This window comes from Cyprinus carpio, chromosome A25 (genome assembly GCF_018340385.1).
Source record: "Cyprinus carpio isolate SPL01 chromosome A25, ASM1834038v1, whole genome shotgun sequence".
Lineage (NCBI taxonomy): Eukaryota > Metazoa > Chordata > Actinopteri > Cypriniformes > Cyprinidae > Cyprinus > Cyprinus carpio.
This window is the reverse complement of record NC_056596.1, coordinates 1,492,914-1,517,913: the sequence shown is the minus strand read 5'-3', so window position 1 is coordinate 1,517,913 and position 25,000 is coordinate 1,492,914. Positions and strand designations below refer to the sequence as shown.

The 25,000-nt window shown below is 36.6% G+C and overlaps 2 protein-coding genes across 4 annotated transcripts in view; one reads left to right on the top strand and one right to left on the bottom strand.

Moving 5' to 3' along the window:
• LOC109067459 (prickle homolog 1a) overlaps positions 1 to 17,824 on the top strand; it is a 24,747-nt gene extending 6,923 nt beyond the window's left edge. The window contains exons 1-8 of one of the 3 annotated variants that reach the window (XM_042714984.1): positions 7,553 to 7,787; positions 11,086 to 11,268; positions 12,725 to 12,838; positions 14,697 to 14,834; positions 14,914 to 15,117; positions 15,216 to 15,402; positions 15,509 to 16,348; positions 16,580 to 17,824. In XM_042714984.1, coding sequence (XP_042570918.1) covers positions 11,098 to 11,268; positions 12,725 to 12,838; positions 14,697 to 14,834; positions 14,914 to 15,117; positions 15,216 to 15,402; positions 15,509 to 16,348; positions 16,580 to 17,397 — 2,472 coding nt within the window. In that variant the 5' untranslated portion in view covers positions 7,553 to 7,787; positions 11,086 to 11,097 and the 3' untranslated portion in view covers positions 17,398 to 17,824. Of the gene's footprint in view, positions 1 to 7,552; positions 7,788 to 11,085; positions 11,269 to 12,724; positions 12,839 to 14,696; positions 14,835 to 14,913; positions 15,118 to 15,215; positions 15,403 to 15,508; positions 16,349 to 16,579 lie in introns of those variants that run through there. The other 2 variants (XM_042714983.1, XM_019084392.2) reach the window with 2 other exon arrangements.
• Positions 17,825 to 19,747: 1,923 nt separating this feature from the next.
• LOC109111316 (A disintegrin and metalloproteinase with thrombospondin motifs 9-like) overlaps positions 19,748 to 25,000 on the bottom strand; it is a 24,833-nt gene continuing 19,580 nt past the window's right edge. The window contains exon 5 of the mRNA XM_042715889.1: positions 19,748 to 19,942. Coding sequence (XP_042571823.1) covers positions 19,748 to 19,942 — 195 coding nt within the window. The remainder of the gene's footprint in view (positions 19,943 to 25,000) is intronic.

Below are 25,000 nucleotides of genomic sequence, written 5' to 3'. Positions count from 1 at the left end.
GTGGTGTGTGTGTGCGAGTGTGTAGGGGGTGTGTGTGTGTGTGTGTGTGAGAGAGTGTGTGGTGTGTGTGTGTGTGTGTCGGTGCGTCGTGCGTGCGTGCGTGCGTGCGTGCGTTGTGTGTGTGCGTGTGCGTGTGTGTGTGTGTGTGTGTGTGTGCACGCGCTCATTTACCAACATGTTCAGGTCAAGTTTCACTGCGAAATGAAATTATATTTTAAATAAAATTTGCATTCTCACAAGTTAATCCCTAAAATACTCATTACTGTGATTCATCTGAACATTTTACTACGTTTTCATAATTCACTTTTAATCTCAATGCTGATTGTCATTTGATTTATTGTCATTACTGTAATATTTCTTTTTCCCAGTAAAAATTATTTTAAAAAGCATAAATTAAAAGCAGTAAAACAAGTATGACCATGCTTGTAAAATATTTTTTATATATATTTTTAGCTTTATTTTATTTTATATTTTTATTTCAATTGTTATTCTTTTCATTTTAATTTAAATATATTTTATATATTATTTCATATAATTTTTATTTTGAATATTAAATATATATTATATATATATATATATAATATATATATATATATATATATATATATATATTGCATTTATTCATATTGCATTATTGTTTTTCAGTAATCCATCTGAACATTTTACTTTTTTTTTTATAATTTGCATTTATTCCCAATGGTGATTATCATTATATTGCTTCTACTGTAAAAGTCATTTTTACAGTAATAGGGTTAAATTGATTTAAAATATCATAAATTAAAGGCAGTAAAAATAAAAGCAATAAAAAAAAAAAACACAAAAAAAAAAAACAACAATCCTTATAAAAAATACTTATATATATATTTGACACATATAATTATATATATATATATATATATATATAAAGTTTACTTGCAGTAAAACAAGTAAAAATCATAATGGATGTAAAGCAGGCTTCATTTTTTTTTTCAACAAAATAGAATAGTTTTTTGGGTGAAGTATAACCTGCAGTTTTCCTTGAACTCATGAGTGTGGCTTTAGAAATAAGAGAATCTCAGTTTGAGAGCATCTGATTTTCTTCAAGCTGTTTCTACAGATGAACTGAACAGTAGGATTGTGTGTAAGTTACTGTCTGTGTTGTGTAAGTAAGCTGTTACATTGACACTAAACTGCCAGCACAAAACTCCACTTGACCTCGCTGGTCTCTCTGAGCGTGTGTGTGTGTGTGTGTGTGTGTGTGTGTGTGTGTGTGTGTGTGTGCGCACAGAGGGTCACACAGTCATTGTGCTTCTAGTAGCGTCTATAAAGCCTCTTCCTGCTCTTAACACCCGGGGTCCTGCTGCGTCCCGCTCTCTTTGTTCAGCTCAGCTTTGCTCTTAACGACTGGCAGCGAGTCTGAGATGTGACGTCTGTAGAGTTAAAGCTCCTCTACTCTAGTCTGTGCCAGTCTGATGCATCTCTAGAGAAGTTCAAATGAAGTTTGCTAATGAATATGAGCGAGAGCAGGTGAGGTTTGTCAAGACTAACCATGATGTATGGTTTACAAAATCTCATCTGAAAGTTTTAAAACTGCTTTAGAAGGTGATTAAGGCCTCGTGTACATAATGATTACATATATTAATGTACTATGATGGTATTTATTTATTTTTTTGGTTTCGGATGCGTTTTATGAAAACCCAACATTAAGGACAGTTTTTTGGACTTTGCAGATTCAAACATCTTATTGAAGTTTCATCTCAAGTATTAGATATTTATTTTTTTATTTATTTATTTTTTATTCGTCGCATACACGATTACATAGAGAATATAACCAGCAGTGAAATGTGAGTACATTGGTATTATTTGGTTATTTCAGTTTAGGACTTTGACTAAATTAACTTGTGAATCCATTGTGTTTCTGTGGTTCAGTGGTAGAGCATTAGCAGTGCAAAATGTCATGGGTTCGATTCCCAGGGAACACACATGGTAAAAAAAATACATAGCCTGAATGCACTGTAAGTCGCTTTGGATAAAAGCATCTGCTAAATGCATAAATGTAAATGTGAGTCTATTGAGTCAGTGGTATTTTAGTAGATTTTTTTTTTTTTTTTTTTTAATTATATATTATCTGATATATATATATATAAATTTGTAAAAAGTTTAGAATGTTTTTGTCATTTTCATTAGTTTTTAATTACATCTATATAGTTTTTGTTTTTAATATATCTATTTATATTTGTTATTTTTTACTTTTTGTTCACGTTTTTTTTCCAATATTTTCAATTTTTCATTTTTTTTTTCATTTTTATTAAATTTTTAAAAATATGTCTGTATAGTTTTTGTTAATATTTGCAATGAATTTTTAATATATATAACTTTTTTATATATTTTTTGTTTTTTAATGTCTATAAAGTTTGTTTTTAATATCTCTATAAAGATTACTTACATTAGTTTTTTTTTAAGTTTTTGTTAATATTTTATGATATTTTTAATATATATTTACATTTTTATAATTTAAGTAAAAGTTTTGTACTTTTCTTGTGTTTTTGTCATTTTTTTATTAGTTTTTTAAATTTGTCTATATTGTTTGTTTTTTTTAAATATGTCTATATATTTTTAAATTAAAAAAAGAAAAAGAAAAATATTGATATTAAATAATTGTTTTGTTGTTGTTTTTTTTGTTGTTGTTGTTTTATTTAACTTTATATTTAGCTTATTTCAAGTAATTAAAATATATTTATAATTGTATTTAACAATAGTTAAATAAAGTGCAGGGGTTTAACAATAAAACCCCTGCACTTACCACACTGAAGATGACTTTCGGTAACATCTGGATTAAATTTCACTCAATTCTACACTAACTAAAGTCTTTTCTGTGGGTGTCAGTGATAATCTCTCTAAGTCAATATCAGGCTGAAGCAGTTGACCTCTCGCTATTCTTTAGGGCATTGCTTTTTACAGTAGAAACACAGCACTTTATTGTTCTTTATGGCCGTTCCTTTGTTAGGCCTGTGTTCTGATAACAGCCATTTGCAGGTCATTAAAGTCCCAGAACAGCCTCACTTTTATGATAAGGAGTGGACACAACTGAGGTCTATCTGCAACAATAGCAGCTAATGGTCATAAATAGCAGTCAAACTCAGGGCCATCGCACCAGTCTGACCCCCAGAGCATGCTGGGATATCTAGAGCCAATACACACAGCCTAACCAGCAGAGATCCAGAGCGGACTGAAGTAATCACCAGTTTGAGCCAATTGTGTGGATGAACAAATCACAGTGTTTATGTTGAATCCCAACACTTAGGCTTAAATTTAAGATTGTAGATCAAATTCCCATCCATTTGGATTTAACATAAACTGATAAACTAAATGTGATGCATATTTGTCATTCAGATTTCTGTAGTAGTCCTAATAAACTGAATGTGTTTTAAACACTCAATAACATATATTTCAGTTTGTTTCAATCTCATACATTTTAATGGATTGAATGTTGCTTGTTTCTACAGTTAGCTATATTTTAATCAGTTTTCATACTTTTTAACTGAATACATTTAATTATGTTCTCAATGAACAGATGTATGCAGATTTGAAGCGATTTGACTAAATGAATTTTGTTAAACAAACAAACAAACGAATTCTGACCAAATATGCATCACAATATGTTTGTTAGATTGTTAAATGAATATGTGTAATCCAAATATATATATAAAATATAAATATATATAATTTTAACATTTTTTTTTTCAGTCTATATTGGCTTTTGGTTGAATTTATTTCAATTCTGAGTGACATGCAATTTCAAGACAAATGTCTAAATATGAATAATTTATGAATGATTATGAATCTGTTTTTGCTTTTTGGTTGAATTTATGGTTAAAAGCAATTTTGAGTGGAAAATTGTTTTAAAAAATACATAAATATTAATGTATTTATGAACAATTTTCCCTGGACAATCTCTTTTTCTCACTTACTATTTTTGTCTTGTTTTTTTTTGCTACAAATATCTAAAATCTTAAATCAAGATGTTTTTACTTGAGATGCAAAATGACACATAGTTTATACAAAAACAAAACGGATGAGTGTAATTCAAATTGACGGAAATGTTGTATGTAATTCAAATACATAATCATAAATGTAGGCCTAAATATTTTGTTAATTAAAGGTACATCAAAGTCTAGAAGGTCATGCTAATTTTTCTATATATGTCTATATGTACACCGAGCTGTTTAAGGGGCTACTACAGGAACACAGTCGTCCTTGTGATAATTGGCCCACATTAAGAGTCTGAATTTAGGACGCTGTCAAATATGGGTCAGTCCTTTGGGGCCTGAGTCCTGCAAGCATGTTTAAGTGGAATGTGACCGTATCGTTGGTGGCTAACGGCGGAGGCTCCTCAGTACGAGTGTGTCCGGTCACGCGGGTCAAAGCAGCCTTTCTGTTTTACAGCCAGGTGCTGTTTGAATCACGGTGACCGGGAGATTTATGACTCCTCTTGTGCTCAGAAAGGATCCTGGGTCAGGGATGTGTGACTCGTCCTGTTTTATATTCCTCAGGAATCCTCGTTCAAACCTGAACTGTGGAACCAGAGCTAAAGCGCAGCAGTACAGCGGTGCATTAGCGTGATGGGTTGGTCTGTTTTCAGGATAGAAAGAGTACTCGTGTGAAGGGCTCTTCTCCAGGGTTTTTGGAAACCTTTGGTATTTTTGGCTCAGGAGTTTGTATAAATGACTTCATTCACATCCGTCAGTGTTTGCAGGGTGCGGTGGTCGACACACTGGAGATCCACACAACAAAATAGATATCTTTCCAGCATATATTGGATTTTTGTTTGAATTCATGGCAATTTTGAGTGAAAAATTTTGTTTTCGCCTCAGTATTTTTGACTTTCTCGTACAAATATCTGAGGTCTTAAATCAGGAGGCATTTTCTTGATATGCAAAATAACCCAAGAAGTCATTTTCTGAGAAACTGATAAAAGTTGTCAAAATATCTAGCAATGAGTTCAGAAAAATAGATTTAATTCAAAGTGAAGCAAGTGAGTTTAATCAAACTTAATTTAGATGCATTTTTCAGAAAATAAAACGTCATTTTCAATCTCCCCTTACGAAAAAGAAGTTTATTCAAGTGTGCTATTAGTATATTTCTTTTAAACTAAAAATAGGAAAGTATGCTTTTAGTTTACTTTTTATGTACTTCTCAGAAATACGATTTATGTACTCCTCAGAAATATACTTAAAATGACATTTAAGTATACTTGACTTATACTTACAAAAAGTCTAAATATACTTGAACTTTACTTAAGTATACTTAATAAAATAAACTTGAAGTATACTACTTTTTGGTAAGGGTCAAGCAAATCTATATTTAGAAATGTCTAATGTTTGTACTGACAAAACTTCTTGAGGCGAATGCTTGCTTAGTTTACTAACACTGGAGATCCAAATGAACCAGAACTATGTCGCAATGGCTATTTGAGGCCTGCATGAAAGACAATGTGGCCGAAGTGTCTTTTTCCATTTTCTCTAGCTTTGAATTTGAATGGAGAACCAAACATGTAGCTGTTAGCTTTTTTTAAAGAACCAATAATCATCCATTTTGACCCCAAAGCAATTCCTTTTCCATCCATCTGTCTGACACTGAGGAATTTAAATGCGTTTTTCAGCACGTGACACAATGTTTCAGACGCATGAAAAGCCTCTGAGCATGTCAGAGGGTTTGTTTATCTTTCGGCGAGCCGCTAATACGAGGGAGTACGAATCCCCTCTTCCTCTTTGTTTCTCTAACACAAAGGGCTGTGCTTTGGACTGGCTCCTGCTGTGTTTGCACCTCTGTGGCCTTGAACGCAACAATGGCATTGTCCTCCAAAAAACCTCCATGAGCAACATCCCATTACCAGCTCTTGTATTCAAGCCACTTAGTGAGCATTCGGAGCATCCTATATTGGTAGGTCAGATTTGGTTTTAGGAAAAAGAGACAATTAAGATGGATTTAAGCTACGGTTGTTGCCCTGTTTGGTTCAAAAGTGGGAGCCAACATCATTGACCAGTTAAACAAGCTGTTGAATCCGACACTTTTTGCAAACCCCAAGGGAAGTTTTACATTTCATGAGCACAAAGTTGTTGGTTTGTACCTCACCGCTTGAGGTGGCAACAAAGAGCACCCTGCGTAGAAGAATCCAGTTTCATAACTTCCTCAAGCATCCCTCATTCAGGAAACCAATGGCCTCATCCTTCTGGACAGAGCGCAAACTCTGGGCTTTGTTTGTTTAAACAACAGGAAGGTCTTCACCTTTAGCACATTCCACAGGAAATTAAGGCAAAATGAGGGAAACTGTCTCTCTAGACAGGAACCTGTGGTTTTTGGGGTCAGTACTTGGGCAGCTGAATGTATGGCGCTCATAAAGGGAGAATTCATTTTCATTCTTTAGGGTGTTTGGTGTTCATTCAAAGAACTCCTGTAGGTTTGTTTTTCTGTCACATGTATGAAGGAAACGCCTTGCTCCTCTGGGTCTCCTGGTGGTTTGGCAACTCTTGCATTTCTAGTTTAGATCTAGCCTCCCAAAAAGTGTGTATTTCCACACACTTACTACAAACCATCCATATGAGAAGTGGATTGGCTGTGATAGAGACGGCCTTTTGGATTTGCATGGTAACACTCTGTAAGGTACCATGTGGAGTCTTTCCGTTGTTGTGTTCTGGACCCACTGACATCTTTGTTGACTTGAGAAGTGAAAGAGTGATGCTTGACTGAAACTGCATTGAATGCATGAAGAGCCACTGCAGCTAACTTCACCTTATGACCACTTAAAGTGCCAAATGACAAAATAAAATTTATGAGCTATTTTTAGTAGACAATGAAAATCCTTTGGATTATGGTATTTGGCAGTGTATATTGGCTTTTTGGTTGAATTTATGGCAATTCTTTTTGAGAAATGCCATTTTAGAACAAATACTTAAATATTTATTTGTTTGTGAATTATTTTTACAGCAAAGTGATTTTCTCGCTCAATATTTTTGTCTTGTTTTCCTGTTTAAATATCTAAACGTTCTTAAATTAGCATACATTTATTGGATAAGATAACTCTTGTCTTCTAAAACATTGTTTAGAATTAAGTGCATTTATGATTAAAATAAGATGAAATATAATCCAGCAGCGTCCAAAAAATAAACTTGTTTTTCCATTGAATTAATTCCTTTTTATGCCCCCATTTTTTTTTTTTAAACAAACTCACCTAATTCTGACAAATTTCTTATGTTTAAAACATGAAAAAAAACTGTCAGTGGGGTCAGAAAAATAAACTTAAGCAAAGGGAAAACAAGTTTATTTTTCACACTCTATAAGACCAGATTCTGATAACACTGACATGACATTTGCATGTATAAGAAATGAGTGATTTGTTGGGTTTATTCACACTCAGAAGAAAAAAAAAAAGAGTTGCTCAAGAAACGTGAGGAAGGGGTTAGTGAAACTGACCAGTGCTGTCCTGTGAAGTGTGTTTGAAGTGAAGGGGTTTGGTTTAGAGGGTCTGGAGCCCACGCTGAGGGCCGAGCTCGGGCTGTTGGGGGAGTGGCTCCACAGCACTGCAGTAACTGGAAGAGCCATCTGCTGGAGTTGCTCTTCAAACACTCTACTGTACACGTCCTGTGCTGCCGACTCGCACATGTGCATGAGAATGTCTGCTTTGGATTTAGATGGGATGAGGCTCAAACTGAGAACATGTAGTGAAGGAACCACAGGGCTTTTGGCGAACATGGTTTAATTTGGAAAGCATTTAATAGGTTGAAGACGTTGCTGAGCGAGAAGGTAAGGTCAGTGTTGGGTTTTTGCTTTGTGTATCACATTGAAAGTCTTTCCAACAGGGGCTTGCAGTGAATCATTTAACCTATATTTTGCTGTGACATGTCCTACTTCTTCTGGTTATATTTGGAAGCTTTTATAAGCTTCAGATCTAGGTCTAATTGTAGGTGCAGCTCAGATTTGAAGACTCTGCATGTGTATAATGGTCTGTTGAAAAGAAAAAGGTGTCAGAGAGGTGTGTTGTGGGTAAACATCAGACGCTTCTAGTCATCTGGCTCCAGCGGGTCAGAACGCAGGTGGTCATCAGTCTGTTAGGACAAGCCTTGACACCATTTGGTCCAGGAATAACACTCAAGTTCTTCAAAGTTTGGCCAAAAGTTTGGGAGGATCACCCAAATGCTCAAACACTGCCGTTCTTCCTCTTTCTAGTATTCTCTGATAGCTATTTCAGTAAAACATTCATAATGTTTTTTGTCCATTTTTGTTTGTTTGTTGTTTTCTTTTTTGTATGATTAAAGCATTTTAATGGAAAATACGTTCATAAACTAGTAACTAGTTACTTAATCTGTAATTCTAATGACCGGTATGTCAATGCAGAATTAATTGTTTTTTTTTTTCCAATATATATATATTTTTTTTTACATTTTTTTTTTTTGGAGAGGTAGCCTAATTTTGAGTAGCCCAAATATTTTATGTTAAATGGTGCTTTAATTTAATATATATTTTACGTACATCTCATTTGCCATTATTAAATTGCATAATTTACAATGTATTAGTATTATTTTGGCTCCACTCTACGTTTCTGTGATTTATTGACCAGTAATAAAAACACAGATCTCATTATTTGCCCATATGAGGGTTATAGTTCCAGTTTAGGGTTAATTTGATTTAGTTTAAGTTCTAGTTTGCTGTAGTTTTGGATTTGTTTGTTTTAGAAAATTCAAAGATGCTTTTGTGTTCAAGTGTTTTTGGAAGTGGCATGTCATAACTAACGTCTGTATTTGTTGGATTGAAGTTTTATTACTGGCGCAACAGCCGTTGAGAGAAACTCGCTCAGATCGTCTGCAAGTTCTGCTGTTCTTAACATTAAATCCAGAGACAGAATTCCATCACTGACTCAGATCTGGACCAGGCCAAATCAAACAGGTCCTGACGGGCCGGACTAATGGAGCGGCATCAGTGCCATATGAACGTTTCCACATTTACTGGGCCTAATGAAGGCTTGTTTTTACACACATGCCATTTATAGTCATCTCATTAACGGTACAATTCTTAATGCACCTATAATGAGTGTCATTCTGACTAATTTAGCTGTGAAAAATGGGATTATGTTCAAAATGGCCTCATTTACTATCTCTCCAAACTTGATTTTGTTGACCTAACTACCACTATGCTTGCAGCAATCGAACTGTATCTGGTTTAACCCATGCTATTTCTGTGAGAAATACAACTTAACAGTTCTTCTAAAGTTGTGGAAATGAGCTATTCGAGATGTAATTTGTTGGGTCTTGACCTGGTATCCTCAGGACACGTGCGAATGATTCTGCCAGAGCATTCATTTGCATTTTGTTTAGCAGTCATATGATTTTTATTAGCCATGTTAAGTAAAGCATAATTTAGAGTAAAAATGAAGGTGCTCAAAATGCATTTATTCCCTGGAAGTCATTCGGTTCTTTGCTATGCTGAGGGTCCATTACCATATGAGTCACTGGCAGTTACCCCTATGTGATCACCCGGGGTCAATCCCCTCCCCAGGCAACTCGCCCTCCACCCATGTACCCCTAGTTGAGGGCATTCAGACCTCCTGTGGGTGGATCTAACAGATATGCATCTCAGACCTCCAAAGTCATGTTAACAAGCAGCTCTACAAGAGAGCAGGCTGTTAACCACTCAGGACTGGAGGGCTTTTTCAGGGCGAGGAACTGCCTTGGGTTCCCCAAGGTCCCTGCGATTCACTCAGAACCGCTCAATCATAAAATGGTTGTTTATTTTCGATGAAACATTACTGCAGTTTCTCTTCACTTGGGTTGTTGATTAGATCTGGAGGCTCAGGAAGTGATGCTGATGGCATCTAAGATGGAAATTAGAATACTTAGGGAGACTGTTTGGCAGAATGGGTGTTGCCGCTTTGAGCTCCTTTCCTGTACCAGCGACTTCCTCTGAAGAAAATGCCATATCCTTGTGGATTTTGCACCACCAGAAGGAAGAGTTAAACATTTGTGAAATGACAGGGGATATATCTCTTCTGTTAGAACTACAAAACCAGGTTAATGATTGAGGAGTCTCTTACCGGAACCTTTATTCAAAACTATTGTATTTGCTCCAAAATCTCAAATGTGAAGCGTCTGCCCCAAATTCCATCTCTTCCAACATTTTTTTTCATGAACATTTTCCACATTGAGGCATTAGTTTCATGAAAAGTAAGCACAATTTCCCTCTTCTTAATTCTTAGTACCTGCCAAATAAAAAGATCAGTGATTCTAATTGGTGTGAAATTTGATCTGACATTTCTTGGCACTTTTTTTGTGAGGTTCACCCTTTCAGTGATGATGCACGTATCTGGATTTATCTTCTCAATCCAGTCTAAATTGCTGTACATGAGAAACTAACACCTGTCAGCCGGTTCAGTCCATCCATCTCACCTGTTTTCATTCCAAAAGCAGCAGCTCCAGAGATCAAAGCGTCAGATGATACGTCACTCAGCAGGATCTGATGCGGTATGGCAGGTTCTAAAACACTGTCCTCAACAAACAGCACAGGGGCTTGAAGAAAGACATGGTTTCCAAGCATTACCATATGGCTTTGTTATGCTTTGTGTCCTGAAAGGACTTCAAAGGAGTGGCCAGGAAGAACGCAAGAGATCTTGTCTTGAGAAGTTGTCTGATTCAGCTCAAAGAGTTCTGAACAGAGTCAAGTAAACTATGTTGTTGGGAAAAATCATAGATGGCATGCATTAGTGCTCAACTTAACCAGAAGAGAGTCCCAGTAAAAGGAAATGGAAAATACCAGAAAGCTTCCACAGTGATGATGAGTCAGGAAAATGCATTAAAGTAAATAGGCTGTAAAAGAGTTAGGATGGTTGAAGTTGGAAGGGAACAATAGCAGTAACAATAAAACTGCCATTGTTTTATGAGCAGAATCTATTTAGCAGGCCACCACCCTGGACTGGAAGTCACTGTAATGGCCATTAAATGTTTTGGGATGCTGCTTTATTCCAGTTGCGTTTCTGTTCTCATCCCAATACAATGTGTCTTACGAGCCATTTTATCATGTGGTTTCATGATCCATGACACATTGTTCCCTCTTTAGGAGTTCTTTCTGATGAACCTTGAGAATTCCGGTGGTTTCCACGCCACCATCAGGCAGCTGGACATGGAGCCGAAGGTCAACAAGCTCACATTCGGCTTCCAGCAGAGCTCCACCTCAGATGACGACTCTGGCTGCGCCTTGGAAGAATATGCTTGGGTGCCACCGGGACTTCGACCAGAGCAGGTAAAACGATCTCTATGGGTTTCTGAAAGTCTAGAACTTACTGGAATCTTGCCTCCACAACATGTAACAGAGAACTGACCTCAATGCTTTGGTGTTTTTGCCAGAACAACACACAAGTGGGGTAGGAAATAGTTAGAAGGCGGCATAAAGCCAAAATGGTAACCTTTTTAGAAAAAAATTAAGTAATTTGAAGAGGGGGGAATTGTATTTGAGGGGGGAAAACTGCAGTCCAATAACAACCGTGTCACAAAATGCAAAGCAGTCGCATGTCTTCAGTTTCAGGGAAGGACTCTGCTCAGTGTTGCCTGAATAGTAACATGCAGTTAGAGATGCAATGTTTTAACACAATGTGTAAGTTGTTATACAATAAATGTGCCAGATGTGGTCTTTATTAAAATTCCAAACTGTTGGTCAATCATTCTGTCAGCAGAGGTAGTCATAGTCTCTAATATTTAGAGGACCTGACTGCATTTTTGCAGGCACAGCTAAACACTGTGAAGGAAGCACCCCACAGCAGGAAATGCTGCTTTTTATTTACAAACTACATCATGGAAAATCTGCAAGTCATTATCTCAAGCTGCCAGACAAAAGGGTTTGAAACGATGAGGAAAAGCGGCTTGCAAACAGCCAAGCTCGCAGCCACAACTTTTTTTCCTGGCGCTGGCCGCAAAGGCAGTCCTCTCTTGCCTGGAGGAGCGCTGATGTGGCACTGATTCCAGTCGGTGTCCCACACTTCCCCCGGCTGCCCTCAAGAGCACCCCTGATTAAAATCTAAAGTGACGGGTGAGAGAAAAGGTCTAAAGCTATTTGGAGACCCCTAAAATCCCAGTGCAGCTTTTGTGTTAAATGCAAAAGTCAACTGTAATTCTTTTATAGCAGCCGTTCTGTGAATTGCCCTGCATATTATAGGTGATCATTGTGGGGAAGAACAAACACTCAGGAATAGTGTTGTTCAAGGGCCTAAGGCCCAGTAAAAGAGGTAATATCAGATTGAAATGAGGGTGATTTATGGTGCCCCTGATCAACAGGTCTAAATGACATTCCAGTAGAGTGACTCAACTGCAGCAGGACACTCTTTATGCAGGAAAAGACAAATTCAATCCACCTATTTATCTAGGGGCTGTTACGACCAGCACTCATAAAGGGATCCCACTCACAAGGCTTAGGTCACAATGTCAAAGAAGCACAATAGAGTACAGTAAAAAGATAAAACTAGTGACTCAAGTTTTATAAAGGGTCAACTTAGTCCTTAGGGTTTTGTTGATAGATACATAGGAACGACAGGCCAAAAAAATGTACCTGGTTCACCTGATACACCTTTCTGAAACACAAACTTTCTGATCAGATCACTTACAGATAGGCGTAAGCTGAGCTAGTTCATTGGTAACTGCCGTTTGGACTTTGTACATACTCTAAATGGAATGACTGACCTGATCTGTCTCCATCTCACCTCTAGGTCCAGCTTTACTTCTCTTGTCTACCTGAGGACAAAGTCCCTTATGTGAACAGCCCCGGGGAGAAATACCGCATCAAACAGCTCCTGTACCAGCTCCCTCCTCATGACAATGAGGTGAGTTTATAGAAACAAATGAAAGTAGGAGCTTCATCACCAGCCATGAAAGCCCCTATTGTTTCCCCAGCATTGCTGCAGCACAAAATGCCCACGAATCACATTTCAAATCCCCCTCAAATAGTTCTTTTTTTTTTTTTTTGCTGCAACATGGTGTGGGAGTTTTTAGATTCATGGGTTTAGAGCTTCACCACATCCACTGCCATCAGAGAAAGAGGCTTTGTCACTTCATATTTGTGTGGGTGCTTGTACAATGAGACTTTTGAGATAAAGATTGTATGATGCTGCTTGGGGAGATTCGATCTGACATGTGGCAACCGAGAATCTTCACATTGCTGCGGTCTGAAAGCTTTGAGACATTGCTTTGGGTCAGTGCTGTTTTATTGTTATCTGTGGCATTGTGGCATCACAGCTTGAACACGCATAGCTTGTGTTTTTCAGTGTGTGATTTAAAGGGGTCATATGATGTTGATAAAAGAGCATTAGTTTGTGTATTTGGTGAAATGCAATGTGTTTATGCGGATTAAGGTTCAAAAAACATTATTTTCCACATAATGTACATTATTGCTGCTCCTCTATGCCCTGCCTTTCTGAAACACATCGGTTTTTACAAAGCTCATCGTTCTGAAAAGACGATGAGACAAAACCAATAAAACCTATTACAAACGAGGTCTCTGTAGCATCCAGTGGGGACATAATTACTGATTATAATTACTTATACTGTCTTTTTACGCATTGCGTTGCGTAAACATACCATGTCTGTATTTGTGATCAGAGAAACGATAAACAACAATCACTACTCTACACTGCTTAAAACTTGCTTTTGAAACATCAGTGGCAAATTCTTTAAATATGAAAACGTACTTACAGGCTGTGAGTCAGAAGCGCCAGACTGTACTTGCAAAGTTGAAATTGCCCCACTTTATAGAAACAGACACTGGCATTGTAGGCTACTCTCACAGGAAACAGTCCTTATCCTCCATAAAATGTGCCGCAGACATCTGAATATTTGGGTTGGACAGTTCTGGAACAGTGTTGAAATACAACTAAACCACTGATTTCTAGTTGTGTCCTCTTTTAGAAGACCAAACAAAGTAGTTTCACTTCAATGTCTCCACGACATGGCTCCGGCAGCAACAGAGAGAATCAAAGTTACGCCTTCTTTCTTTGCATGAACATTTGGGCGGCGTTATGCAAATCTTCCCACATTGTGACATAGACATGTGACATGTGGGGGTGTGTTAGAACGAGCCGTTTTAGGAGGGTGTGGTTGACTCTTAACTTTTATAAAGAATATCTCTTTGGATTTGAGACTTTAGTCTTTGAAACTTTACAGATCTTCTTTATGCACCAAGAGTTTGTAACACTCCAAAGAGAAAGGAAAACTTGAAATCGCATCTTATGACCCGTTTAATTTTACACTAAATCCAGAGGTGTAAAATTTCCTTGTGTTAAAATATTGTTGAACAAAAGTACTCACCAAATTGACTAAGAGATGGTCTAAGCAAAAGATCCTGGACATGCTTAAGAGCGCCTACACACAAGCTTGCACTGCATCAGAGAGTGCTTGGATTTCAATGGGGATGAGCATAGGAGGTTTGCCAAACTGACACACTGTCATGCAACCAAAAGTTGAGAGAATTTTAACTTTTGCTGCAGTGTAGTCTGATTTGTTAGATCCAGCGGAGCTTGAGATTTTAAACTGTCTCTTTCCACATTCTGAAAGCACATTTTACGCATTTGTATTTGTCAAACTCTATCAATGTTTCTCCTTGCTAAAAAAAAAACCTGCATGTGGTACACAAGGGCTTCTTTCTGAATAGTTTGACAGCAAACAAATTTTAAATGTCTCCCTCAGGTGCGATACTGCCAGACTCTCAGTGAAGAAGAGAAGAAGGAGCTTCACATGTTTAGCGTGCAGAGAAAGAAAGAGGCCCTCGGGCGAGGAACTCTGAAACTGCTGCCAAGGACGATGCTTCATGCATCATGTGAAAACGTAGGTGTTTGAGCCAAGAGTTTTGTGCTGATGGAAGAGGCTGTCTGATGCAGATTTTCTAAACATTTTGCCTCTTCAGTGTGGAGAGAACATCAGTGGAGGGGAGATGGTGGTGTTTGCTTCACGGGCAGGACCTAGCCAGTGTTGGCACCCAGCATGCTTCACATGTTCCACCTGCAATGAACTCCTGGTTGATCTCATTTACTTTTACCAGGACGGGAAGGTCCATTGTGGACGGCACCATGCTGCATTGCTAAAGCCACGCTGTTCCTCCTGTGATGAGGTGAGTTACGTTTTTCATACTCATTGTTCTGTGCATGAAACAAGGCCCTTCATATCACAGACACCATCACTCATTTGTTGCTGGCATTGTCCTCTCAGATTATTTTTGCGGATGAGTGCACGGAAGCAGAGGGTCGTCACTGGCATATGAAGCACTTTTCCTGCTTTGAATGCGAGACAATTCTGGGTGGTCAACGGTACATCATGAAGGATGGTCGGCCCTACTGCTGCGGTTGCTTCGAGTCTCTGTATGCGGAATACTGTGAGGCCTGTGGTGAACACATCGGTAAGCCCAAACATCTTTCTCGATGTCTCGATGTCATTTACCACAAACCACATTCTACTTTTGCCTGTGAGAAGCTGACCTTTAACTCCTGTTTATTTTCTTCTAGGGGTGGACCATGCACAAATGACATATGATGGCCTTCATTGGCACGCCACAGATGCTTGTTTTAGCTGTGCTCGGTGCAAGAGCTCCTTGCTGGGGTGTCCCTTTCTACCCAGACAAGGCAGGATCTACTGTTCCAAGACCTGCAGCCTAGGGGAGGACATTCATGCCTCAGATTCTTCCGATTCAGCCTTCCAATCCGCAAGATCTCGGGAATCAAAGCGCAGCGTGAAGATGGGCCAAAGCAGTCGCTCTGCAGACCAGTGTCGACAGTCTCTTCTCTTTTCACCCGCAGGCAACTACAAGTTCTCTGGACTCTCAGGGAATGCTGAGGATACCTTGTCCAACAAGCTGTCACGGCTAAGCTTTGCAGACAGGCACTTCTGGAGGAACAGGGAGGAGCAGGAAGCACCCGAAGACCATGAGGAATGGGCTGAGCATGAGGACTACATGACCCAGCTCCTTCTCAAAATTGGTGAACATGGGATGTTACCAGACACCAGGCCAACTGACCTCTGGACGACTGACTCTGTGGTTAAAAAAAAGACAGAGTCAAGGATGCCAGGCAGTGGTGGGAATGGCAATCTGGCCAGTAAAAAGTACAAGGCAGACATGTACTGGGCACAGTCCCAGGATGGACTAGATGACTCTGCGTATGGAAGTCACCCTGGACCTGCAAGCAGCAGAAAGCTCCAGGAGCTCGATGTGGAGCATGGAGCCAGCTTTAAGCATGAAGATAAACAGTGGTATAATGACTCCCTGGAGTGCATCACAGATGAACTGAAGCAAGCAGAGCAGAACATCAGGGACTCAATGGACTCCTTGGTGCTCTCCAACATCACAGGTGAGACTAATGAATCAATATACAATTAGATATTCATGAGTGCAAACTAAAGTATGAGAGACAGTTGAGGGGGAAATCTGAATATCTGAAGAAACCTATAGAGTTTTGCATCTTTCATGGGATTTTGTCCTTGAAAATAAGGCATGCCATGGCATTTAAAATTCTACGTTTAGACAACTGAATGTATTGTTTTACACTGTTGTGTAATTTGAACATCTGTGATCCTTATAGGTGCTTCAGTTGATGGGGATATTAAAGACAAACCATTGCTCTACTCATTACAAAAGTTCTCTGAGCTTGAACGCTATGAGAACACCAGCAACATGGGGACGCTGAATTCATCAATGCTGCACAGGAGCACCAACTCCCTAAAGAACCTCACCTCTGAACTCGAGCGTGTGGAGGTCATTGAAGAGGAGGAGCAGGAGCAGGTGGTTCCGCTCCCAGAGGAGAGGCCTAAACCCCCTCACTTACCTGTCTTAAGAAGGTCCAAGTCCCAGTCCAAACCACAGCAGGTGAAGTTCTCAGATGATGTTGTAGATAACGGACGATATGATGACCTGGAGGTGCGGCGGCCTCCCATGAGCGAACGCACTCGGAGACGAGCGTACCACTTTGACGAGCAAGACCAGCAACGCCACCGGCATCACCACAGGCGAAGGAGTCGTAAGTCTCGTTCGGACAACGCGCTTCACATGGTGCCCAAAGAAAAGGCCCGTAGGTGCTTCAAGGAGGACTGCCGGCAGCACGGGCCAGATCTTAACACTCACTATGGACGGCCTTCCTATGCCCACACTGACTCGGAGTACGGTCTGCACAACCAGGCGGCGGAGAGGTTTTTACGTCTTTACGGGGATGAAGATCACTGGTGTTCTACCTGCTCTTCTTCATCATCTGAATCAGAGGAGGAAGGCTTTTTCTTGGGACAACCTATTCCACAACCAAGACAACCTCGGTACCAATATTACACTGATGATCTTCCCTTTGGCACAAGGACAAAGTCCAAACAGAAGAGAGGACGAAAGGGCAAAAACTGCATAATTTCATAGAATTGGGAAGTTTGAAACCATTGATCTGCATTTTAATATGCTTTTTTTTTATTTTTATCAAATGCCATTATGGAACTTGCTTTGAGCTGTTACTTAAAATTAGAATACATTTTGTTCCACATGGCTATCCAGGACATATTGCAGTGGTCTTGCCATGCAGTGACGCTGATGGACAACGCAGTATCTAAACCATGCTGAACTGCTGCAGTAATGCATGTTAGGTGATAAGTGATTATAGTCTTTGAAAGAACCAGAAGAATATAATATTTATGAAGCCACTTTTAGAGACTAAATGAGAGAATAATTTAACTTTGCAAAAATGAATAGATATATACAGTACAGACCAAAAGTTTGGAAACATTACTATTTTTAATGTTTTTGAAAGAAGTTTCTTCTGCTCATCAAGCCTGCATTTATTTGATCAAAAATACAGAAAAAAAGTAATATTGTGATATATTATTACAATTTAAAATAATTGTTTTTAAATTTATTATACTTTAAATTATCATTTATTTCTGTGATGCAAAGCTGAATTTTTAGGATCATTATCACATGATCCTTTAGAAAATCATTCTAATATGATGATTCATTATCAAAGTTGGAAACAGTTCTGCTGCTGCTTATATTTTTTCAGAACGTGTGATACTTTTTAGGAGACTTTGATGAATAAAAAAGCAAAAAAAAAAAAAAAAAAAAAAAAAAGCTATGTTTTAAAATATAAATATTTTGTAATAACCTAGTAGGTATGTTCTAATTAACTCGGACAAACTAATCATTTTATCACACTACCACAAATAAAATCAATACTTTTATTCAGCAAGGATGTGTTAAATTGATAAAAAGTGATAGTAAAGAAAACCTATTATTAGAATATATATTATTAGAATTGTTTTTTTTTATTTTTGAATAAATGCAGTTCTTTTTAACCTTTTATTCATCAAATATATTAGACAGCAGAACTGTTTCCAACACTCATAATAAATCAGAATATTAGAATGATTTCTAAATGATCATGTGATAGACTGGATGTTACGTGTGACACTGAAGGCTGGAGTAATGATGCTGAAAATTCAGCTTTGCATCACAGGAATAAATGATTTTTTTAAAGTATATTCAAAAAGAAAACTATTATTTTAAGTTGTAATAATATTTCACAATATTACTGTTTTTTCTGTATTTTTGATCAAATAAAATGCAGGCTTGATGAGCAGAAGAGACTTCTTTCAAAAACATTAAAAATAATTAATGTTTCCAAACTTTTGGTGTGTACTGTATTATATATATATATATATATATATATATATATATATATATATATATATATATATATATATATATATATATATATATAGTATGTATAATATATATATATATATATATATATATATATATATATATATATATTGTAAAATGTTCATTTAAATCTAATATTTTTATATCCCTGAGTTTCAAAAGAATTTTTAAAATAATTTTAATGAAAAAAAGTACTAAAGAACAAAGGTTTGCAGTGACTCCACTTTTGTTAATCAGGGTTTTAAAAAAATAAGTATGTAAAATTGGTTAGCATAACCGCTCAATTTGTACTAAAACATTGACTACAAAACATTGTACGTTACGTAATATCCAAAGCTTGTTCGGGTGTCATTTTATTGATGGGTCATACAGACAGATCACTGTAATCTGTATAAATGCAAACTGGAACAATAAGGCTAATAATAAAAAAATAAATATATATAAATATATACATGCACATTTTGTGTCTACTATGTCTTTTCATCTACTGTCCACATAAAACTATCGTGTAGTCAAGTGTCAGTCTGGGATTTTACAGGCCATTAACACAGAATGTGTTCTTGCATTCTGTCTGAAATATTTTGTTATTGTGGGTCTGTTGGCACATGTACTGTAGACTGACATCTTAGGTTATTGCATCATGTTTTAGTGTCTCATGCCATGCCACACAGCTTTTTCAAGCTTTTAAATCCATATATGCATACTGAGCCTGTATATACAGCGAGCCAAAGGTAAGCTAAACAGCAATGGAAACACCAAACACTGTTTGAGTAAATGAGAACACTTTATTTAATGAACATTTAGCATTCTTGGGCCTCCTTTCAAAACTGTATAGTCTCATAACAGCAAAAATACAACATTTGTATAGTTTAGAGTATAGTAAGTATGTAGAGTAACTATATAGAGTATAGTTATTATAGTAACATAAGATGAACAATGAAATGTTAGTGTGGTTCTTGTACTAATAGTATAAGAAATGGGCTTAAGGCATTGTTAGGTTTGGTTGGTTTGGTTTGGCTTGGCTCGGTTTGACCAATGCATTCACCTCAGAAATAAACTAGTTGATGTTTTCCAAGTATTTTTCCCAGATTTCAACCAGGTTCTTATACAGCGCTGACAGGAGCGTCGGTTTGAGAGTTTGATCTTTGGATGTAAGCATCTTCATCACTATCCCGAAGGTCTCACAGTCCTGTTTGTACAACTGAAAGACAGGAACAGCTGTTGGACTCATCTGAGGTCTGAAAGTGAGGTACTTTAAAAAAAGATAAACTCTCAAGTTACAGTTTATTACTTGTCTGAAGTACTATTCATTCTCTATTTACACTGTTATGTGCATTCTATTCTGAATATATGATGTGGATTTTCTCTCACATCAGACTGGTGTGAAATCATTGCTCACTTGTCCGTGTAAAGCTATATCCCATATTTCAACTTTAATTAAGCTGGTAAACTTACCCACATCCATCTACTAAACATTGTTTTCGTGAGTAAACTCCATCTACTGGAATCACCAACACAATCTCACTGCAATTGGAAACTATTTTACATTTTGGCAAACTGGTGGCCATTTCATATAAATTTGTACGTTCTTGGGCGTACTGATGGTAATTTATGGGTGGAGCTTCATGCAATTTTTTTTTTTAATTGTATATTTTTGTACCAATTGCATTGTACAAATTCATATGAAATTGCCAGATCATTAAACAGTTACATTTTCTCTGCAAAGCAATGCAATATATATGTGTGTGTGTGTGTGTGTGTGTGTGTGTGTGTGTGTGTGTGTGTGTGTGTGTGTGTGTGTATGCGCGCATGTATTTTTCTTGGTATTTTTGTCATATTTTCAAGTGCAAATATCTGAACATGCTTAAATTGATACACAAGAAATATTGTTTTCTGATAAATATGCCAAAATTTCATTTTTGATTAAAACAAGAACAAATATCTGCCAACTGGGTCAGAAAAATAAACTTGTTTTCACTGTAAATTAAGTTTCAGGTCATTTTTGCCCTTTTTAAAACCCAAAACTTACTTGATTTTGATGCATTTTTTCAGAAAACAAAACTAAAGTTCTTTTGCTTCTCAAGTGTGTCTTGATCTAAAAAAAAAAAAAAAAAAAAAAAACATTTTGATATTTGTACTAGAAATCAAGACAAAAATACTGAAGTAACAGGTTTTATTATTTTTATTTTTTTTATTTTTGATGTAGTGCTGTCACTAAATGAGCAATTTAGTCACATTACGGCTAAGATTATAAAAAGAGAAAAACCGAAGAGCCATAATTATGTTCTGAAATGAGCTGAACTCAAAAACAGGGGCAGCTGTGGCCTAATGGTTAATGTCACGACTTTCATATGAAACATCCTTTAAACAGTAAAAAAGTAAGTATAACTGCTTCATTGTAAGAGATCATGAGAAAAGCATAAAATTACAAGGTCCGATGGGTTCATCCTCCGAAAGTCTGTCATTTTTTTCTTTTTTTGACCAACATCATAAAGCATCTGCAGATTTGGGCCACATCTCAGAGACTTTATAATCACGCTGATGAATTCTTGAGCTCAAGCTCAGTGAAGCAGGTTCTATCTGATATTCTGTCAGAGAAACACTGAGCTGGAATAAAAGCCAAACCGGTAACCCTTTAGAATAAGGTTCCATTAGTTAATGTGTTAATTAACATGAACAAACAATGAACAATACATTACTGTATTTATTAATCTTTGTTAATGTTAGTTAATGAAAATACAGTTACTCATTTTTAATTCACAGTGCATTAGCTAAAGTTAACAAGCACAACTTCTGATTTGAATAATGCATTAGTAAATGTTGAAATTAATATTAACTAAGATTAATAAATGCTGTAGAAGGATTGTTCTTGCTTAGTTCATGTTAACTAAAGTAGTTAACTAATGGAAGCTTATTATAAAATGTTACCACCAAACCTATTTGTGAGCATTAGTGGAAGAGTGTGACTGTTTCTGCTGGAAATTCAGCTCTAATTTTTAATATTTATATTAAATATCCAGTGATTATTCCTAGAGATTGTTTGCCCATAATGAGTCTCTGGTTAATGAGAGAAGAAGCAAAAGCGCTACAGATTACTGAAGTGGGTTCAACAGGGGAACGAGGTCTGTTTCCTCTCTAAACAGCGTTTAGTCGGTCAGGTCCTCTTTAAAAACAGCAGAGAGATCGGACATGTCCTGGGTTCAGTCAAAAGGTGAGCCAAGAGGAAGAGAAAACAAGACTGAAAACTGAAGAAAGATACTGAGGGTTTGACAGCATCCAGGTTGAATCATCTTAAACTGCACTGACATTTTGAGGAGGAATATTTTGATATTTAATATGGAGTTTAAACTGCAAACTTTTTTTTTTTTTTTAGTATTTCTGTCTTGTTTTGCAGTACCAATATCTGAATTTTCTTAAATCAGGATACATTCATTTGATTAGCAAATGACTTAAGATATTAAGCATTGTTTTATGAAAATCTTATCCAAATTTTGCTAGTTTTTGATTAAAACAAGAACAAATATCTGACAAATGGGTCAGAAAAATAAACTTTATTCAAAGGGGAAACAGTTATTTTTCTCGCTCCACTAGCAGGTATTTGCTCTTATTTTAAGCAAAAAGAAACAAAATTTTGATAATTTTTTGATAAAACAACACTTGTAATTTTGCTTCTCAAGTAGATGCATCTTGAAGGTTTAGATATTTATACAAAAAAAAAAAAAAAAAAAAAAACAAGGTAAAAATACTGAGGATGTAAATGCACCACAAAAAAGTTCTTGCTCAGTGTTTTTGTTTAATTTGTCCGTTATAAATATCTAAACTTTATCTAAAATACATTTGCTCGATTAGCAGAATGACTTAATATATTGTTTTGGTTTCTGAAAAATGTATCAAAATTAAGTAAGCTTTTGCTTAAAACAGGATCAAATATCTGCCAGTGACACAAGAAAAATTAAGATTATTTGATTTTATCATTAAATTAAGATTATTTTTCTGACCTCGTTGGCAGATATGTGTTCTGTTTTAAGCATAAACTTATCTTATCTTATCTTGGATTAATTTGCATTTACTTGAGAAGCAAAATTTCAAGGTAAGCATTGTTTTATAATAAAAATCTTAAAATGAGAACAAATATCTGCCAGTGGGGCAATAAAGATAATCGTTTTCCCTTTGAATTAAGTTTATATTTCTTACCCCATTAGCAGATATTTGTTCTCATTTTAAGATTTTTATTATAAAACAATGCTTACCTTGTAATTTTGCTTTTCAAGTAAATGCAAAAGTTGCTACAATAATAAACAGAAGGAACTGCAAAGAATCAGCGTGAAGAAGCATCATGCACCTCTGTGTTTGCTCTTGTAAAGATATAAAGGAAGGTGCTTCGGTTGCTTTTCAGTCCAATTGAAGATGCAGAAATCATCTTGCTCTTGAAGACACTCGAAGGTTTACAACAGGAAAAAGAAATGCATATAAGTTTGTTGAAATTATAGTTTTGTAACCATAAATGTAGGAATGTAGGAGTTGATTGGATTGTCTATTGTTTATTATTTTATATGAAGTTGGTTTATACTACATGAAAAGATTGAAAGGTTGTATCAGCGGCGGAGCTAGTTTAATATTTTTTATGAAACATTATGAATAATGTTTCTTTGGAATAATCAGAAATGTATTTTGAGTGAAAATGACTCTAAAAGGCCTTGAGTAAATGTAGTTTTTTAGTTTTTGAAAACCATTTGCCAACTAAGTTAACAATTTTGTTATCTAAGCAAACATCTCTCCACTTATCCAAGGGAACTTATAGTTACTTGTCTCAGCTTGGTTAAATGCTGGAGATTCCCACAATCATCCCAGAAGGTCGTAATGAGCAGGTTTCCACCCATCTGCCAGAACGACTCCAGACTCAATTAGAGGACATTTGTTCTGGGAGCCTTCGGCGACGTCTGAAGAGTTATTACACTGAAACTTCCCAGATCCCAGTGAGTTTCAGTGTTCTGGCAGCCGACCGCATTCAGACGCCCCGTGCTTCTTGGTTCTCAGGAGCTTTCGGAGCGCCGGGTGGTTTGATGTCTCGATGACAAACACACCCTTGTAATCACGTTTGCCGTAAAGGGTGTGTGTCTGTCTGTGTCTGTGTGTGTGTGTCACATGTCTTATAACTCAAGGGCAGCACATGAACGTGACACTCATATTCCTGCACATTCTTTGGCAGTCAGTGTCTCATCTCTGTCCCGGCATGCTTACAGAACCAGACTGTGCAGAAGTGTTCCAGTTGGCTTACATCTTGTTCCTAGGGTTTTCTGGGTTGTTGCGAACACCACTTATAAGTGTATATTGATAAACAGGTTCATAAAATGCGTGTCAGCGGCTGCCATAGTTTTGAGAGTCAAAAGAAGCATACAGTATAAGGAAACACAAAATTAGTATCTGTGGTCTTATGAAGCGAAACAATCAGTCTGTGATTAGGGCTGTCACTAACGATTATCTTGGTAATCGAGTAATCGGTCGATTATTCTGACGATTAATCGAGTAACCGGATCAGTTGTTGTGCTAATAAAAATAGACCTAAGTGACCTTAAAATGACTTAAAATACATACAATGAGGCAATAATAATTGGTTCAAATAAAATATCAAAAGCAAGTAATCATATGTTTTTATTGAACAAAACTGTTTAATGTAATAAAACAATATAATCATGAGTCAAGTCATCTTTATTTATTTTAATTTTAAATATCTAATAGCCTGCTTTCTCAAAAACCTTACAGTTAAAGCTCATCCTGTCCGCAAATGTGTGGCATTGATTGTATTTTCTCTGTCATTCACCCAAATGATGTTACTCTCTGTCCGAGAGAATCCGCAGCGATAATCGAGTAATCGGTCGATTATTCTGACGATTAATCGAGTAACCGGATCAGTTGTTGTGCTAATAAAAATAGTCCTAAGCGACCTTAAAATGACTTAAAATACATACAATGAGGCAATAATCATTGGTTCAAATAAAATATCAAAAGCAAGTAATCATATGGTTTTTAATGTAACAAAACTATATAATCAAAAAAAACGACATAATCATTAATAAAGCCATCTAAACTTATATAAAAAGAGACTCTCAAAACAAAAGAAAAACACAAATCAACAAAACAACATCAATAAATAAAAAAAGACACAAAACTGCAAAATGACAGTTAAAGCAGTTCATCACTGAATTCAGTTAAATTGTCTGAAAAAGTTATGTATATTACTGTATATCAAATGCCTGCTGAACGGCCCGATGATTGTTTTACACTTTACAGCGCGATCAAATCCTTGTTT